The sequence below is a fragment of the Macaca nemestrina genome, chromosome 6 (genome assembly GCF_043159975.1).
Source record: "Macaca nemestrina isolate mMacNem1 chromosome 6, mMacNem.hap1, whole genome shotgun sequence".
In the NCBI taxonomy this organism is placed as follows: domain Eukaryota; kingdom Metazoa; phylum Chordata; class Mammalia; order Primates; family Cercopithecidae; genus Macaca; species Macaca nemestrina.
This window is the reverse complement of record NC_092130.1, coordinates 170,842,819-170,862,235: the sequence shown is the minus strand read 5'-3', so window position 1 is coordinate 170,862,235 and position 19,417 is coordinate 170,842,819. Positions and strand designations below refer to the sequence as shown.

Genomic DNA, 19,417 nt, shown 5'->3' with positions numbered 1-19,417 from the left:
GTTCTCCTGCCACAGCCTCCCAAAGTGTTGGGATTACAGGCTTGAGCCACATTGCCTGGCCAAATAAAGTTTTAAATTACCGTTTTTTTCATGAGACTAACTTTTAAGGTCAGTGTTTCATAAGCCTTTATAAAATATTTTGCAACCTTTAAGGTTTTAACTATAATTCCTGTGCCTATTAATACTTAATATGCTTCATCTTAAATAAGTAGAGGACTGTGCTGGCAGATTATTAAGTATTTGAAGCATAATTTTTCATTCTGGGATCCCCTACATTGCCTTCCCTTACAAAGGATTTTTGTGTTTTAGTTGTGTGTGTGTGGTTTCCTTTAAAGCATCTTGAGCTTCTCAATATAAATTAGTGTTTTACTTTGTTTTTATTTGATGAGTATAAATGATTAAAGTTATTACACTTTCACTTTTGGAGCTGTATATTCGTCTAAAAAAAGTCAATTCTGTTATTTTGTAGTAATTAATTTTCTGTAGTACATAAAAGCTGTACAGCTTGTCAAGATTCATAGGAAACTATGACTAAATAGTTAAGTATCTTCATGAAATTCAGTTGATAGGAAATACGTGGCCTTTTACTTTGAGGCCAGAAGAAGCTTTTTTTGTACATTTTAATTTTCATTTGGTAGTTATATTCTCTATTTCTTTTATGTTTTCCAAAAAACCTCTATTATTACTGGTTTTAATGACTTGCTCTTATATGCCAGATATCCTATTGAAGTCTATGATCTGTGGGCATGTGTCATTAAAAGTTGCTATTTGTGGCCAGGCGCTGTGGCTCACGCCTGTAATTCCAGCACTTTGAAAGGCTGAGGCAGGCAGATCACCTGAGGTCAGAAGTTTGAGGCTAGCCTGGCCAACGTGGTGGAAACCCTGTCTCTACTAAAAATACGAAAATCAGCCAGGCGTGGTGGTAGGCACCTGTAATCCCAGCTACTTGGGAGCCTGAGGCAGGAGAATCACTTGAACCTGGGAGGCGGAGTTTGCAGTGAGCCGAGATTATGCCACCACACTCCAGCCTGGGCAACAGAGTGAGACTCTGTCTCCAAAAAAAAAAAAAAAAGTTGCTATTTGTTAATTGTTTATTTCTCATTGTTTATGGGTGTGAACCGTTTTGTGATACTGCTCTTAAAAATTTTAGATCATTGCTTTTAAACCCTGATATATCATAAGTTCTTGTTTTGGCCTTACTGGAGAAGGAAGTGTGTGTTTTTCCTTTATGTTCTTTCCGAGCTACCTGTGGTAGAGCTTTTTAATAATAAGCAGTGGTTTTTTTATTGGAGCCATTTTAAAAGGGAATCCTAAAATGTGGCAGAACCTTTCTTTTTCTGAGTGTGTTGAGCCACATTTCGCAGAGTAGTGGGAAGATCTGAATTTATCGTTTGAAATTTTAAGTATTATGCTAACATTGGGAAAGTGGCTAACAAATGTCAGTGGGATGTTTGCTCCCACGTGAAATGATCTGCCGCAGACTGTTGTGCTTTTTGAGTGCTATTTAATGCTTATATTTGGGGGCGTGTTGATGGCATGTTTTCAGTTTCATCTTTTGCTCCTGTTTGCTTTATTATATCTTATAATTTGGGAAACCAGATGATTATATTGGTTGAATGTTAAAATATGTGTAAATGGGCCTTGTACGAAGTTTATGGCTATTTGCAAGGGATGTGAACATCTGTTGAATTTTTTTTCCTGCTCAGAGGCCTTTGTTGATTTCCACGTTTCACACGTGATTTGCCTCATAAATGACTTCTTGGGTAAATGTGATATTGTAACTATTTGTTTTATTTCTTTTAATAAGAAAATTAAGCACAAGGCAAATATTGAAAGTTTAATGTCTATTTTATATTTATGAATTAAGCTATTTTCAAATCTTCATGAAATTTTAAGTACTTTTTTTCTGCTTATAGTTTATTCTCCAGATATGCCTTCACGGCTTCCAATTCAAGACATATTTGCTGGACTGGTTACAAGTATTGGTACTGCAATACGATATTGGTTTCATTATACACTTGTGGCCTTTGCATGGTTGGGAGTTGTTCCTCTTACAGCATGTGAGTATTCATGCCTCTTATTGGAGTTATTTAAACATTGCATAACTACTTGATATTATAAAGCAATATTGCATCATATTATTATTTGATGTTTAGTTATTTGATGTCAGAATGTCACATATTAGGAAAGCCTTATTTAGAAGATGTTCATCTGAACTAAGAATGAGTTTAACAGGTCAGTTTCTTGAATGAATATGGGAAAGAACACAGCATACAGAATGGCTAACCATGAAAGTTCATGAATGCATTGAAAAAATCAAATCATAACTGGATTTGAAGTATACTAGAGCTTTCAAGGACTACAAAAGATGGCCGGGCATGGTGGCTCATTCCTGTAATCTCAGCACTTTGGGAGGCCGAGGTAGGCAGATCACGAGGTCAGGAGTTTGAGACTAGCCTGGCCAACATGGAGGCTGAGGCAGGAGAATTGCTTGAACCCAGGAGGCGGAGGTTGCAGTGAACTGAGATCGCACCACTGCACTCCAGCTTGGGCAACAGAGCAAGACTCTGTCTCGGGAAAAAAAAAAAAAAAAAAAAAAGGACTGCAAAAAATGAATTCTTTTGGGATTCCACAACCCTCCTTTAAAAAAATACTCACATGGCCGGGTGTGGTTGCTCACATCTGTAATCCCAGCACTTTGGGAGGCCGAGGTGGGAGGATCACTTGAGGTCAGGAGTTCGAGTCCAGCCTGACCAACATGGTGAAACCCCGGCTCTACTAAAAATACAAAAATTAGCCGGGTGTGGTAGTGTGCGCCTGTAATCCCAGCTACTCGGGAGGCTAAGACAGGAGAATCACTTGAACCCGGGAGACAGAGGTTTCAGTGAGCTGAGATCACGCTACTACACTCCAGCTTGGGCAACAGAGTGAGATGTCACCTCAATAAAATACAAATAAAATTAAAATAAAATTAAAAAATACTCATACATGTAATGGTCCTAAATAATTTGGAGGCTTATCTTTCAGATATAGGAGGCTCTTTGGGAGGTTGATATGCTAATCAACCCCCCTAATCCAAAGAATCCTCTTGGATTCTTTGTTGTTCTTATAGACATGGAGAGAAGTATGTAGTATATGGGTGGCAGAGTATATAGATAAGAGTCATTAAACAAAATTTTAAATTAGCATAATTAATATCTTCATGTCTCCTTAAAATATGGTAAAATAATGTTGATTACCTATGGAAATGAAATTCTTGGAAGATACACCAACTAGCAGAATATAGGTACTGTTGAAGAGTGAGTTAGCTAGAAAATTGTATGAAGGAATTCTCCCAGGATGAAACTCAGAGGGACAAAGTAGTTATGAGAAGTAAATATAGAGAAATGGAGGCTAATCTAGTTGTTTCAGTATCTGTCTAGTAAGTAGTTCCACAAGGTAAAAGAGACAGTGGAGATGAGGAAACAATTGGTGTCTTTTAGATTGAAAGAGAAAGCTGACCATGGTAAAGGAAAAGTCTCATGAACCTAGACATATTCTCAAGTTTTCCAGAGCTGGGTAATGTGGCGATGGTGATAGAGGTATAGAGATTGTGTGCTTCCAGATTATCCAACAAAGTAAAGAAAATCAAAGTGGCATCAGACTTAAAATTAGCAATGTTGAATGCTCGAAGACAGTGGAAACTCAAAGTTTCATGTTTTTGAACCTAAAATTCCCTTCCTGCAAATTACTCTCAGATGGAAGGACAAACTACAGATGTTTCAATAGATGTGAGAGATTGGAAAATTTACCACCTTAAACCTTTTTGAAAAAACTGAGGATATACTCTACTAAATGAGCAAGGAATCAAAGAGAGAAAGATGTGAGATTCAAAGAAGTGTTTCATATAGCTAAGTCTCGATTGTTAATCTACAATAATTAATAGTTTTTGGGTAACAGCCTGGAACTGAAATTCCAGATGATCTTAATGTGGGAGAAATTGTGACAGGAACATAGAAATTCACGCTTTTAAAATTGCTTATCTCATTTGTGGGGAGATTATAGATGTTCTAGATGTAGGTAGAAAAATAGAGCATAACTGTGCATTAAAAATGTAGACTAGACTCACAACTACCCAGAATTAGACTCACAGCTACATTGTTTCATTATTAATGACAAAAGTGCCACCACAGATCAGTGGAAAAAAGATGGTTTTTTCGGTAAATGGTATTGCAACAACCAGATGGCCATACAGAAAAAAATGAATCATACCATGACCTCAACCTAACCCAGAAATTAATTTGAGATAAAAGCCTGAATGTGAAAGTTAAAAAGAAACTTCTAAAGTAAAATATAGGAGAATAAGCATAAAAGAAAATATTAGCAAGTTGAACATAATTAAAGTTAAGAACTTATGTTCATCCTTAGACACTTTTAAGAATAAAAGGCAATTTAATTCTGGCACGCAAAAAAAAAAATAAATAAATAAAAAATTGAAAGGCAAACCAAGCCATAGAATGAGCGAAGATATTTGCAGTACACATAATCCAACAAAGGACTTGTATCTAGAGTATATAAATCAATAACAGAAAGGCAAACACATCTCAGTTAAGCAGTGGACAGAAGGTCTGAACAGGTATTTCTGGAAAAACAGCTAAATATACTAAGCTCTCCATGTCTGTGGGTTCTGCAATGCTAACTGTGGAATTTGAGCATCTGTTTATTATTGAGGAGATTCCTGGAACCCATTCCCCATGGATACCAAGGGATGACAGTAGCCAATAAACACATGAAAAAGCGTTCAGCATCATTAGAGAAATGCAGAAGGAGGGTGACTAAAAATAAAAAGAGTAGACAGTGCCAAATGTTGCTTAGGATGTAGAGCATCTAGAACACGTGTACAGTGATCGAGGAGGAGTGCATATGTTATAACCACTTTGGAAAACTGTTTGGCAGTATCTGCTGATGCTAAATATTGTATACAAATACCTTATGATCTAGCAGTTCCATTCTTGGGAATATAACTAACAGAACAAGAAGTTTCTGTTCACTAAAGAACATATGTATAAGAATGACCACAGCATTTTTATTAATAGTACTTAAAAACTGAAATCAGTCAAATGCCTATTAATAGTAGAATGGATACATTGTGGTTTATTCATGCAATGGAATACTACATAGCAGGGAAAAAGAGCTGACTATTGTGACATGGAATAACATGGATGAATTTTATTTCAGGCACAAAATTGTGTGACTGCATGTGTGTGAAATTTTAAAACAGGTTAAATTCATCTATAGTGATAGAGATCTGAATAGTGGTTACCTTTTGCAGGGGCTTTTGCCTCGGAAGAAGCTTGAGGGAGCCTTCTGGGGAGCTGGAAGTGTTGAACATCTTGATTTGGGTGGTGATTACCCAAGACATGTATATTTTAAGAATTCACCCATCTGTACGCTTAAGATTTATGTAAAATGTACTTTAATAAAGACATAACAAAACTCAAGGGCAACAGCTAGAAGACTAGAAATAGGATGAGTAGGAAACAGCAAATAAAATCTGGAAATTTCAAACAAAGGCAGGAAAGGAAGGGAAGGCGGAGGAAGGAAGTAGGGAAATAAAATTAAATACGTCTGTAATCATCAGGGATTAGATTTCTCTGTTACGAGAGAGCTTCAAAGATGTGTAGGTATAAAACTTGCACTACTACAAGAGATAAATACAAAGCAGCACAGGTTAATGCTAAAGAGATACAAAAATAGTTTTGTTAGCAAATGGCTAACCAGAAAACTGGGCCTTGAAATACATTAAACAGTCACAGTCATAGTGGAAGACTTACATGCCTCTCTGAAATCAGTAGATGAAATAGGCAAAAGTAAGGACTTATAAGATTTAACAGTTATTAATCACAAGCTTGTTTTCTGTTCTGACTTGTTTATATACAGATACGCACAATTTAAATTACATCTCATGATACATATTCTGTAACTTTTCTCTTTAGCTTAGCATCGTATTCTGGTGGTCTTTCCATGTAAGTGAGTGTTCTGCTGCCCTTTTTTTTTTTTTTTTTAATGGTGCACAGCACTCTGTAGTAAGAAGGCCTATTGCATATGAATTCATTTACCTATCTAAACATTTGGTTTGTCAGTTTTACATTGTTACAAGCATACTTGTGTGAGTATTTTATAAACACATGTAAGTAATTTTTATTACAGAAATTCTTTTCCTACCTTTCCATTTTGACTTGGTTTTGAAAACAGCCATTGAAGTCACTGAAAATCTGAACTGAAGTCTCTGATACAAGGCTATATAGGGAATGCTTAAGCTAATACACAAATACTGGTTTGAAAGAAAGCCTCAGGTTTTTATTCTTGTGCCCCATTTTCAAATCTGTGGTCTGTTATCTCATTCTGTCTAGAATTCTGCCTTCCTAACTAAAAGACTTTCTGCCTTGATAGCAGTACATTCACCCAAACTTTGTCTTTCTCTAAATGGCCAGAATTTAGAGTAATATATTCTGTATTTTAGAGAACCTCTGAATCTGTGCTTTTAAAATACTGATTGTCAGGTTGCCATTTATGGCATTGCAGTACATACTGTACTGAAAAATTCTCTTAATTTCAAAGACTTATACTTCCAAAACTGAAACATTTTATTGTCATGAGCAGACTTAATGAATTTTGGAATTCTAGAATTTAAAAAATTCTTTATATTATAATTTTGGAGATCTTTACTTTAGATTTTGCTTTTCAAATATCTAAGCTCATTCAATTAAAAAAAAAAAAGTAAACCTAGAGAGAATCTAAGCACTAAACATGATTGTGTAACATTTACTCTTGATTATCACTCTATTTGTGCTTGATCATGTTTTTAAAAATTTAATATTTTGAGACTTAGGTTTGTAAAGACTAAATGTTTATTTCAGTGGCATTTGTGGTGTTCCACTTTACTTCTGCTTTCTTGAGCAGCTATATGAGTTCATGATGCGAGTTGTGACTGTATGCCATCATGCTCTTTTTCGGTAGGCCGCATCTACAAGTGCTTGTTTACTGGCTCTGTGAGCTCACTACTGACACTGCCATTAGATATGCTGTCGACGTGAGTATTGAACCTGTGTGATGAATGTTGCATGATGTAGATGATGCTTGCTTTTTTCCTTGCATATTTGTTTTTATTATAATTTGTAAATTCTTCTGTTTTGAGAAAAAATAATTTGTCTATTACACTAACAGTTTTAGCTGCAGTAGAAGTAGCTGATAAATGTAAATGACATTTCTTTTAAAACATACCTGTTTCATGGGACTGTTTTGTAATGATGGGATGACTTTTCTTTCTTTTTTTTTTTTTTGAGATGGAGTCTTGTTCTGTTGTCCAGGCTGGAGTGCAGTATTGCTATCTCGGCTCACTGCAACCTCTGCCTCCTGGGTTCAAGTGATTCTTCTGCCTCAGCCTCCCTGGTAGCCCGCTACCATGCCTGGCTGATTTTTGTATTTTTAGTAGAGACAGGGTTTCACCATGTTGGCCACATTGGTCTCAAACTCCTGACCTCAGGTGATCCACCCGCTTCGGGCTCCCAAAATACGTGGATTACAGGCATGAGCCGCCGCGCACAGCTGGGATGACTTTCTAAATAGGCTGTCATGCAGTTTGAGATATATGTTCATAAGAGTTTTTTTTTTTTTTTTTTTTTTAAATGGAGCCTCACTCTGTTACCTATGGTAGGGTGCAGTGGTGTGATCTCTGCTCACTGCAACTTCTTCCTCGTGGGTTCAAATGATTCTCCTGCTTCAGCCTCCTGAGTAGCTGGGATTACAGGCGTGTGGTCCCAAGCCAGGCTAATTTTTTTAAAATTTTTAGTAAAGATGGAGTTTCACCATGATAGCCAGGCTCATCTCAAACTCCTAACCTCAAGTAATCTGCCCACTTCAGTGTCTCAAAGTGCTGAGATTACAGGCATGAGTCACTGTGCTTGGCCAAGAGTTCATTTTAATATGTTTTTAACATGCACATTTGAACTCAGATTTATTTTTTAAATGTTTTCCATGATTATTAGAATATAAATGCTAAAAACTTGCCTGTAGTTACTTTACTATATCTTGACATTAAGCATTCTTGCTTGCCTTATATTGGCAGGCTTCTTTTTTCCTCTGACCTGATTGGTTTGAGGGTCACCTGAATTGCTTTCAATAGACTATTCATTGACTACAGAGGACCACTGGAAGCCTAGTGGGGCTAGTCAAACTAAATTACAAACATGGCTTGGTTTTATAGTCCTAAGCTGCCTTTTACAGTTTGAAAAATTGAGCCAGTTTTTCTGATAGCCGTTGTGGCCAAACTACTTTTTTTTTTGAGTAATATTTTGTACTCTACAGAATTTTTTTTTTCTGTGAAATTTTACTTTAAATTTCCTTGGTGTCTTATCAGTTTCTATATATTCTGTAGCTCAGTAATTGAGGTCATCTCTAGGTGCACTGTATCAGTTATCTATTGCTGCAAAACAAACTGTCCCAAACCTTAGTGGTTTAAAACAACTACCATTTTATTTGCTTATAATTCTGGGGTCAGCAGTTTGGGCTGGGCTCAGCTGAACTTTTCAACTATTGGGCTTGCTTAGGTCACTCAGCTGTTTTACTGAGACTTAATGACCTAAGATGGTTTATCTGAGATGCCTTGGTTCTCCTGCTTATGGCCTCTTATCTTCTGGAATGCTAGTGGGGCTTCTTTACATGGTAGTCTCAGGGCAGCATTCTAAAAGGGCAAGAGAGGAAGCTTGCAAGCCCTCCTCTGGGCTCTGGAACTTAGGCAGCATCACTTCTCTCCAGGATTCACAAAACCAGCCCAGATTAAAGGAATAAGCGAAAAGGACTAGAGTTTGTCACCAGATGTTTAAAATCTGTAACAAACAGTTAGGATTATTGCTGATGGCAAGGAAGATATAAAGGGGATATTTTGGTCCAAACCTTTCAGAATGTAATAGCCTGGAGAGTTCCTTAGTAAGGTGGTAGTTAGGATTCCTCTTTTGATTCAGGACATACTGCAGACTATATTTTCTAGGGGCCATGCCAGTTTAGTTTAAGTTTGGCGCTGGTGGGTCAAGGTCTACCAGATTGACCCTTCTCAGGTTTTCTATGGAGGAAAAAAGTGATTCCATTAAAATAATGGATTTTCCAGTGGCTGATAGTTCAGAGGTGTTTGAGTTATCTGTGAATAATTCTGAAATCATAAACATGGACTAGGGAAGGAAAGATAAGCCTCTTAAGTAAGAGAGGAAAAGGAGAAAGTGGTCCTTGGTATCACAACATGTGATGCATTTTCTTGTATGATTACCAAAAGAACCGTACTTCACCTTTCTGGATTTGTTGAGAAACGAATACACTTTTGGTATATTTGCAGTTAGCATCAAAACTTGATTTGCTTTCTGAATGAAAAACTTTTTTTTTGAGATAGAGTCTCACTCTGTACCCATGCTGGAGTGCGGTGGCTCAATCTTGGCTCACTGCAAAACCCACCTCCTGGGTTCAAGCCATTCTCCTGCTTCAGCCTCCCGAGTAGCTGGAATTATAGGCGCACACCATCATGCCTGGCTAATTTTTGTATTTTTAGTACAGATGGGGTTTCACCGTGTTGGCCAGGCTGGTCTCAAACTCCTGACCTCAGGTGATCCGCCTGCCTTGGCCTCCCAAAGTGCTGGGATTACAGGCATGAGCTACCACGCCTGGCCAAGTGACAAACTTCTATAAAATTTGTAATAGACCTCTTTGTCTTACATATGGCATCCTGAATATCTCTTAACCTTCATTTCTTTATGTTGTCATTAGACTTGTCTGGAGGAGCTTCTCCTCTTTTCTGATTTGATGATTCTATTAATTTGTGTGAGTTCAAGTGTCAGCTAATCACATTTTTAAACGTGTGTAAAATAAGGATACAGAAATTCTTAGAGTTGGACAGAGTTTTTAACCTTTGGTAAATTACATAAGTTTAATGCATGGCCTTTGTCAAGTATTAGACTGCTTTTGTCTTTTTTGCTTTCTGCCTTTCTGTTTCTAGGCCATTTTCAAAAGATAGGCTATGGATAGGTAATTTCCATATAGTTTTGATGGTATTTGATGCCTAAATAAGATATATAATACAAGTATATAAATATGTATAGGTTCTCTTATAAATAGAATTTCACCATAATCACAAATAGTTCTGTTGGAGAAACTTGAGATTTTCATCCAAAAAATTATTATTTATTTTTCTGGCTGTTTTTTTCCTGAGACTTAGTGTAAAATAAAACATTTTATCTTTATTTTCCTAATTTTAAGTGTTCTTTGGAGTAATTATATGTACTTTTTTTTTTTTTAATAGGGAAAATTTGTTGGCAGATTGTTTGCAGGGTTGTTTTGTGGTGACATGCACACTGTGTGCATTCATCAGCCTGGTGTGGTTGAGAGAGCAGATAGTCCATGGGGGAGCACCAATTTGGTTGGAGCACGCTGCCCCACCCTTCAATGCTGCGGGACATCACCAAAATGAGGTAACTCCCCTTCTCCAAAATTGATTTTACTTAGGTAGGTCATGAGAATTATTGTCTCTCTCTAAGACTCAAACTCTTGACTTCCATGTCCCTCATAAATGTTCTTTTGTTATTAGAAAGGAGGGCAGTGGAAAGGTTTGAGTGAAGATGAAGAGAGATGTGAAAAATCAAGAAAGTGTTGTTATAACTTTGCCTCTTAATTTTCTAGCTAGAGTAGGGACGGCATTGGGGGTATACTAAAGTCCGTGTGCACAATCTTACCCACTGAGCAGAAATTTGAAAACATTTCCTCAAGTGTTTGTTAACAGAATTAAGTTGCGTATATGTATATATGTATGTGCATTTTTAAAAAAATGTATTTTCATCCCTGATGCTGTCAATAAAGACAAAGGCTGTCCTATAAGGAGGACTACAGAATGATGTTTTTAAGAGAGTAAGGTTTGTTAACCATTTTCTATAATGGTTTTCTGTTAATCCGCTAAATTATACTGAACGAATATGGGCACTATGAAGTGAGGTTATGTTCCTATATACTAAAATTGATCCCACATCGGATACATTTAAAAAAGATGTCTTTGAAAGGTTTTCTTTTTAAAAAGAGTTTGGTAGAGATTATATTTGTTTTCTAGTTTTTTGTTTGTTTTGTTTTTTTGAGATTGGGTCTTGCTCTGTCACTCAGGCTGGCGTGCAGTGGCATGATCCCACCTAACTGCAGCCTTACAACCTCCGGGCTCAAGAGATCCTCCTACCTCAGCCTCCTGAGTAGCTGGGACTACAGGCGCAAACCACCATGCCTGGCTAACTTCTTAATTTTATGTAGAGACAGGGTCTTGCTGTGCTGGCCAGGCTGGTCTTGAACTCTTGGGCTCAAGCAATCTGCCTGCCGTCGCCTCCCAAAGTGCCAGGATTACAGGCATGAGCCACTACACCTGGCCTAGTTTGTTTGTTTGTTTTAGCAAGAATAATGTGATTTGGAAACAGAGCAAAACAGACAAGTGGATCTAAATTTCTGGGCTTTTCTGTGATTTTAGGCTCCAGCAGGAGGAAATGGTGCAGAAAATGTTGCTGCTGATCAGCCTGCTAACCCACCAGCTGAGAATGCAGTGGTGGGGGAAAACCCTGATGCCCAGGATGACCAGGCAGAAGAGGAGGAGGAGGACAATGAGGAGGAAGATGACGCTGGTGTGGAAGATGCGGCAGATGCTAATAACGGAGCCCAGGGTAATGGCTGCTTGTGTGTCCTCAGTCTTCAGCACTGCAAATCTGTTCTCAACTTGCATTGAGGAAAAGGGCTGGCATTTTCAAATTTTAATGTTGTGAAGTTCTATTTCTAACTTATTTTTACTTTATTTTGGCAAACTGGCATTTATGGATGTACATAAATATGTTTTTTTCTATGAAACAGCATGTTTTATGTTTTAAAATCCTTTTTACACAGGGACTTTTTTTATAGGATAGATAGGAAGAAATTATTTTTTAAGTTGGATTAGGTACTACTTTTTTTAAAATAAAGGACTTTGGTACAGATTTACCACATTCATTTGCTTCTGTCTTTCCATGTCCCTTGAGTCAGTGCAATTTTTAAAATTGAAAAAGAATCTTGAAGTGTATACTGCAGACAAGGTGCCATCCAAATAAATCAATGTCTCATTTTCTAGCAGTGTAAACTCTAGCATATAAAATAAGATCCAAGACAGGAGGTGGGTAGATCACTTGAGATCGTCAGGAGTTTGAGACCAGCTTCGCCAACATGGTGAAACCCCATCTCTACTAAAAATACAAAAATTAGCTGGGCGTGGTGGCACACACCTGTAATCCCAGCTACTTGGGAGGCTGAGATAGGAGAATCACTTGAACCCAGGAGGCAGAGGTTGCAGGGAGCTGAGATCATGTCACTGCACTCCAGCCTGGGTGACAGAGCAAGATTCGGTCTCAAAAAAAAAAAAAGATCCAAGACAGAGTCTGCCAGTCAGCTGTCGGTCACTCACTTCCCCTCCTCCCTCCCACCACAGTTTTTCTGTCAAGCTTTGCACTGTCTCTAGGTCTGCTTGGCATGCCTGATACTTGATTGTCTCTTTGTGTCAGGCACTCTGTTAGACGCTGAGCATGTAACTGCGACCAAAACATTAGACTGCTGCATTCCTGGAGTTTCTGGTTTAGTGAAAAAGTAGGAAAGACATGTTGTGTGATAAGTGTTGTGCAGGTTGCTCTGAGGATGCCGTTGGGGAGAGACCTATTTAATTAATTTACTTTTTTTTGAGACAAGGTTTTGCCCTGTCACCCGGGCTGGAGTACAGTGGCAGGAACACAGCTCACTGCAGCCTTGACCTTTTGGGCTCAAGTGATCCTCCTACCTGAACTCCCCAAGTAGCTGGGACCACAGGTGTGTGCCACCATGCCCAGCTAATTTTGTTTTTGTTTTTGTTTTCCTTGGTAAAGATGGGTTCTCCCTGTTGTCCTGGCTGGTCTTGAACTCCTGGGCGCAAGTGATCCTCCTGCCTCAGCCTCCCAAAGTGCTAAGATTACAGGCGTGAGCCATTTTGCCCCCAGCCGAGACCTGTCTTAAATAAGGTTTCCCAGGTAGCTCAGAGTACCTGGTATTTGAGCTGAGACCTCTGAAGGATGATGAAAAGTGGCTTGTGTAATGGTAACAGGGAACCTTTGCAGGGAGAGGTCAGAGGCTCTGCGAATACAGCTTGCTGCTACCTTTGGGTCTGGCTATTATTTCTCTCCCTTGATCTAATACAGTAGCTCCTAACTATTCTTTCTCCTTCCATTCTTGCTCCACATAATTCATATTACTCTGCTGCCTTTAAATCTTTTAGTAGTTTTCCCATTACTAAAGAATAAAATCCAGACTCCACATTCCTCTTGTATGATCTGATTTCTGTCTTCTGCTACCCATATCATTACTCAGAATGTCCTCGTCCCCTGGTTTCCTTTTCTCAAATCTGCCAGATTCTTTCCTGGCTTAGAGCTATTGAATTCCTCTCTTTCACATAACCCTGTTTGTTCCCTTTCTGGCATTTATCTCAGTCTAGGATTACATTACTTTATATGTAGTATTTATTTATATGTATGTTTTTATTCTTATTTGTTCCCTGACAAGCAAATACTCGGTATGGAAATGTGGCTTAGCTTCTCAACAACAGCTTACAAAGTACTAAGTTTTACTCTTTTTAGTGCATTTTATTATTTTTTTATTATTTATTATTTTTAGTTCAAATTCCATTAGTAATCTTTAAATTGCAATTATATTTTCAGATGACATGAATTGGAATGCTTTAGAATGGGACCGAGCTGCTGAAGAGCTTACATGGGAAAGAGTAAGACCTTTTTCTGTCAAGTATCCTGGTGTTTTAATCCTAAAATATATTTTAAACTTTGTTATATTTAGATGTTATGGTTACAGTTGATGAAAAGTTACTGGAATTTTCATTCCTAGTGAAAGTTAAGTGATATACTGTTTGTGGTGAAAATATTGTGATGTTGATGGCTTTTTCTTCTCTCTTACGAAACCTTGTTCCATTTAGGAAATGTTTTACCTGACATTGTGGACTTTTGAAAAACAAAATAACAATTTAAATTTAAATAGTATTTTCATGCTTCAGTTGACAAAATAATACAGTTATATTATGAAGTAGTCTTAATTAGCTCTATATCTTCAGTAACGAATCCAAGATGGAATTTTTTTAGACTTTATAAATCATGTAATTTTGAGTAAAAGGAGACTCAAAATATAAAACTGTCATTCAGAAACAGAAATTTATTTATTTTCTGAAAATGATAGGAAGTAATGGAAAGTTGTGGATGGAGGACTATATTTAAAGATATTGAAAAGAAAATGAGGCTTTTCATAAATTAGGATAGAAAGTTCTGTTGAATCTTAATGCTTATCGTTTTTGTTTATTTTTAGATGCTAGGACTTGATGGATCACTAGTTTTTCTGGTAAGTGAAACTAATTAATTTATTTATGTATTTATTTTTATAACGGAGTCTCGCTCTGTCACTCAGGCTGGAGTGCAGTGGCGAGATCTCGGCTCACTGTATCCTCTGCTTCCTAGGTTCACACCATTCTCCTGCTTTAGCCTCTTGAGTAGCTGGGACTATAGGAGCCGGCCACCACGCCCAGCTAATTTTTTGTATTTTCAGTAGAGATGAAGTTTCACCGTGTTAGTCAGGATGGTCTCAATCTCCTGACCTCGTGATCCACCCACCTCGGTTTCCCAGAGTGCTGGGATTATAGGCGTGAGCCACTGCACCCCGCCAAAGCGAATTCTTTTTAATAACAGAATTGGAGTTGTCTTAGTGATTCAGAAACTTCACATTTATAGTATGTAGTAAAGGTCAAGATGCCTTTTAGCTTTTGATTACTTTATATGTTGAAGATTGTATGTTTAGTGTGCTGAAAATATTAAAAAAGCATAAAGGTAATAACTATTTTTTAAAAATTATTAAATATTTGATTTTTAGTAAAGAAAATAAACTTCAAAGTTAATGGTAGTTAAAAAGAACTTGGTCTTCTTTTAAAGTTCCATCTTGCAGTGTTTATTGCCTGTACTGGTGGAAGCAAAGTGGTTTTGCATATTTACACAGTTAGACACCCCAGGCTGATGTTAGGTTTTCCTGTTTGCTGAACCCCACCTATCTTTACCTAGGAACTCTGCCTTATTAGTAAAGGTTGCAACTCTAAGGTGAGAGCAATTCTTTAAAGAAGTTGTTCTTTAAAGAAGAAATGATGCTGTTTTCAGGTCCTGTAATATGAAGTTATTTGCCATTTGAGATTTTTAAATAGCTTAAGATGACTTTGGCTGCAGGTAGCAGAACCCTACTGGTTGGAACATTAATAAAACAGGAAGTCCGGAGGAAGAATGAGCTTGAGGTTGCTTGATCCGTAAGCCCAACAATGTCCTCAGAGACCCAGATATCTCCATCTATCTCCTTTGCTGTCCTCAGTGTTGGCCTTCTCCTCAGGCTGGCTCCAGATGTTAACCAGAAGAGGATGTTGAATTTAGCAGTGTGTAGATTTTTAGGAACATATCTGGTATAATTCCACAGTTTAGTGGGAATGTGGTATTAATGAGCTTCTAGTCATGGTTTGATCACAGTCAGTATAGAAAGCATTATTTGGCCACATACTGATTTATATTTATTACCCTGCCAGTTCCTCATAAATGATGGACAGAAGTCGTTAAGGTAGTGGTGTTGACTGAAACCCATTTGAATTATTGAAAAAACTTTTGACAGGATGAATTCATTATTTTAGTAAAAAATATTTAATATGAAGACGTGTGCTGGCTATTGTGATAGGCACTGGGGAGTTCAGTGATGAATGAGACAGGGTCCCTGTTCTCAAAGATGCACTATATTGAGGTAGAGAGAAATGCACATGTAAACAAGGAACGTTTTGGAGACTCAGTGACAAAAAGTGTGCACAGGACACAAGGGGCACAAAAGGGAGTTTGATTAGGTCTTTCTTAGTGGAGTGGAGTTTGTCAGCAGGAGATTTTCAGTGAAGATAACTTAGAGGTTGAAGCATAAAATATGTTGGGGATAGGGGAAATTTAGGAGCCCTTAAGGCAGAGAGGTTGAAAAAATTGAGCCAGCATGGTGAGAAGAAATGTAGTAGTCATTTACAAACTAATTACCCTTCTTGCTGGTTGGATTTGTGGAAGATTAGGGACCTGAACAGAGAAATCCTTTTTTTAGACAAAAGATCTTTCGAAGGATCATTTAACCTGATGGTTAGGGAAGGTCGTGGGCATAAATGAATGGACTTGGGCAGTCTGGTCAGTGTCAGCATGGGGCATAGCTAAAGTGTGTGCAACATGGCTGAAGGAATAGGTAGACAGCTGTCACCTTAGAGGCGACAGTATGTAACTGTGGGAGGTGACCAGATGGTCAGGTGAGACAGGACAAAGAAAATTAGCGCACCACAGGGAGTGGGGGGACCAGAGGGAGATCAAGCTAGAGTTTTCCAAAGGAGAGGTAGCCAGGCAGTAGTGGCCTTGTAGGTGTCAAGAAAGAAGAGTAGATGTTGAAAGAAACACTGCAGTTGACATTAACGTGATGTTTACAATTAATTTGGCTTTCAAATTTTTCTCCATTTGAAATTTTTGGTGTCATTTGATTTAAATGAAATCTGGTATTTATGAAAATATATGTAATTTGTGTTAGATTATTTCTAAAAAGGAAGTATTTATAAATGAATTTGTTTTTTCTACATGTAACATTTTTGAGTTGTATTAGGCTTAGTTGTATGAGCTAGCTAATGAAAAATGAAAGTTACATATTATGTCTAGATTGAAATCCCAAAACAATAGAGGGAAAATTTCAATCTTAACTGTTTTTAGTATTTGGTTCTAGCTAAATAAGTGGAATAGTCCAATTAAACATATATTAAATATGTATTGAATATGCTTTGTTGATGCTTTTTTTCCTTTAGGAACATGTCTTCTGGGTGGTATCTTTAAATACACTGTTCATTCTTGTTTTTGGTAAGTTGTGTTTGTGCTTTTATTTTTTTATAGTATTATGGTAGGAATTTAGTTTTGTAGGAGCTTTGTTATAGATTTTTTTTTTAACATAAGAATAAATACTAAGTGGTATATGAAAATAGTTTCAGATACAAATACCTGTATAGATAGGCCCCAGACAGACAGATACTTTCCTAAGCAGCAGTGACTGTAGTTACCTACTTGTCTCTCCTTCTGTTTTTTTTTTTTTTTTTTTTTTGGTAGAAGCTGGTTTTAGACTGACTTGAGAATACACAGTTTCCCACTTCTGGAATTACTTTTATGCTGATTGTCTTTGTGCTCTTCCCTATGGTGGAAGATCTTGTTTTCATCTGTCAAAATCCTGACCATTGCCTTCTAGAGATCTTGACTTGGGAGCTGTTACCAGAGCTGGGTGTAGGCTTGTGGGAAGACAGTAAGCCTTCCCCAAATGTGAGCCCCCCTTAGAACCAGATTCCAGGGCTTGCAAAATCACTTCCAAGCACTTCTGTGGGGGCAGCTGTGAGGATTCTTTGACAACACACGGTGGTCCTTCCCATTGGGAGTAATTAGAGAAAGAAAGGCAAGGTTGAGGAGACACTGTTGACAGAGGTTTTTCTCCTTACCAGAAGAGGTAAGGAAAACTAAGTTGAGTAAACCAAGGCCTTAGAATTCAGTTTCTGTATCTCTGAGGGGTGAGGAGGTAGAGTCTGATAGAATGGGGTTACTGTTAGGTGTCCTATGGTTTGTGTCTCAGAGACCTCAGGCAACATATCCCTATATAGGGATAATCTATGAGAAATTCCTTCCTTAGTACCTAGGATTTACCCCTTAGTTCTGCTGAAGAGGATGAGGAGCGATTTCCTGGCTTCTTCCACCAAATTGCAAGTTATTTGCTCTGTTGGGGACTACATTGTGACGTGTAAAGCAGATGTCTTTAATAAGAAGCCATGTGGTGTAAGGGGCTTTGAATATTTGGACTGAGGATGAGACCAAAAATTAATTTCTGTATATTATGTGTAAAAGAGGAAGAGAAATTTACTTGTATTTTATAAACAGTATTTCGGATACTTCCATTGATTTCTTAATTTTTAGTAGATACTCACAAAATTGCAGATTTAATAGGAAGCTCATTCTTTGTTCACCTTGCACGTGGGGGTGTCTGTATGTTATTCTGCATTTATTTTTCATTATGTGAAATAATTCATATATAGACTGAAACTGTTTTGATCTCGACTGTATTTGTTTTTGAGAGAAAAAATGATCTATAGATTTAGGTCTTTACTCTTGCAGAAAAGCTTAATGCTAAATTAATGTTTGTAGAAACAGGTCACATTTAAAACATGAATTATACAAATAAGAACTCTCATTTATAGAAATCTAAGTAAATAGAAATTATAGAAATCTAAGTAAAGCTTTTTCTAATCCAACCTCCTGAGCTTATACTGCGAAAAGAATTTTCTTAGTAAACTTATGTTTTTTATATAGTTAGGATCTTTTGGAAATGAAACAAGTTTTCTTCCATTAGGAACATACTTTTTCTTTTAATCATTGGGATTAAACACCCTCCTGTTTTTTTCCTGCATGGGTTGCTCTGTTGAAAGTTTTCTATAGGCAGTGTTTTGACTCTTGTGGTCATATGCTTTGCAGAAATATAATTTGACAAAGCTGTGGTCTTCCAGTAGAAGGTGACAATCCTGAGAAATTGTCCTTTTTCCATTAGTTTGTGTGTAATGGGATAGAAAACTATTGTCACAACTGGTGTTTAAGGTTAATAATTATTTAATACCTCTGCAAATAGAGTTAAAACTTACCCTTCCCAGGGGCCTAGTTGAGTCGTCTCCAGACTGGGATATGAGAGCAAAATAGGCAAAATTCAACATACAGCTTTTTTTCTTACCTTTTAAAATTTCTTCTGCTTTTTATTACACACAATATGTTAGTAAACTAATACATATATATATAATTTATAAATAAATTTAAATATATTGGGAATACATGTTCATAAAGATTCCTACCCATGAAATAGTGAGAAAGGGTTAGAGGCCAGATCCCTAGTAGGTTCACTCTGACTTCTGTGATTGAGTTTCTCACTTCCCTGGTAATCTGTGCTGTCAATTTATTTCTACCATAAAGAAAAGATAACTGCATTTTATTATTAAGAATGAAGTAAAATTTAGCCAGAAAGACTTGAGGAAAAAGAAGACTATAAAAATTCTTACTATAAAGATTTTAAAAAGATTTTCATACTTAGCTATAATGCCATTATCTCACCTTACAAAATTATTAGAATTTAATATTTTCCAATAATCCATCATATTCAAACTTTCTGGGTTGTCCCTTGGATACCATTTTGCAGTTGGTTTCTTTGAATGAAGATCCAAATAAGGTCCACATATTACTTTTAGTTGTTAAGTCATAGGTTATTA

General features: G+C 37.1%; 1 protein-coding gene across 2 annotated transcripts in view; it reads left to right on the top strand.

Annotated features, from left to right (window-relative positions):
* The window catches only part of MARCHF6 (membrane associated ring-CH-type finger 6), an 86,845-nt gene that overhangs the window by 25,345 nt on the left and 42,083 nt on the right, over window positions 1–19,417 (top strand). For both annotated transcript variants that reach the window (XM_011754328.2, XM_011754331.3), the window contains exons 4-10: window positions 1,917–2,060; window positions 7,000–7,072; window positions 10,325–10,493; window positions 11,525–11,714; window positions 13,758–13,819; window positions 14,410–14,442; window positions 16,940–16,991. In XM_011754328.2, coding sequence (XP_011752630.1) covers window positions 1,917–2,060; window positions 7,000–7,072; window positions 10,325–10,493; window positions 11,525–11,714; window positions 13,758–13,819; window positions 14,410–14,442; window positions 16,940–16,991 — 723 coding nt within the window. The remainder of the gene's footprint in view (window positions 1–1,916; window positions 2,061–6,999; window positions 7,073–10,324; window positions 10,494–11,524; window positions 11,715–13,757; window positions 13,820–14,409; window positions 14,443–16,939; window positions 16,992–19,417) is intronic.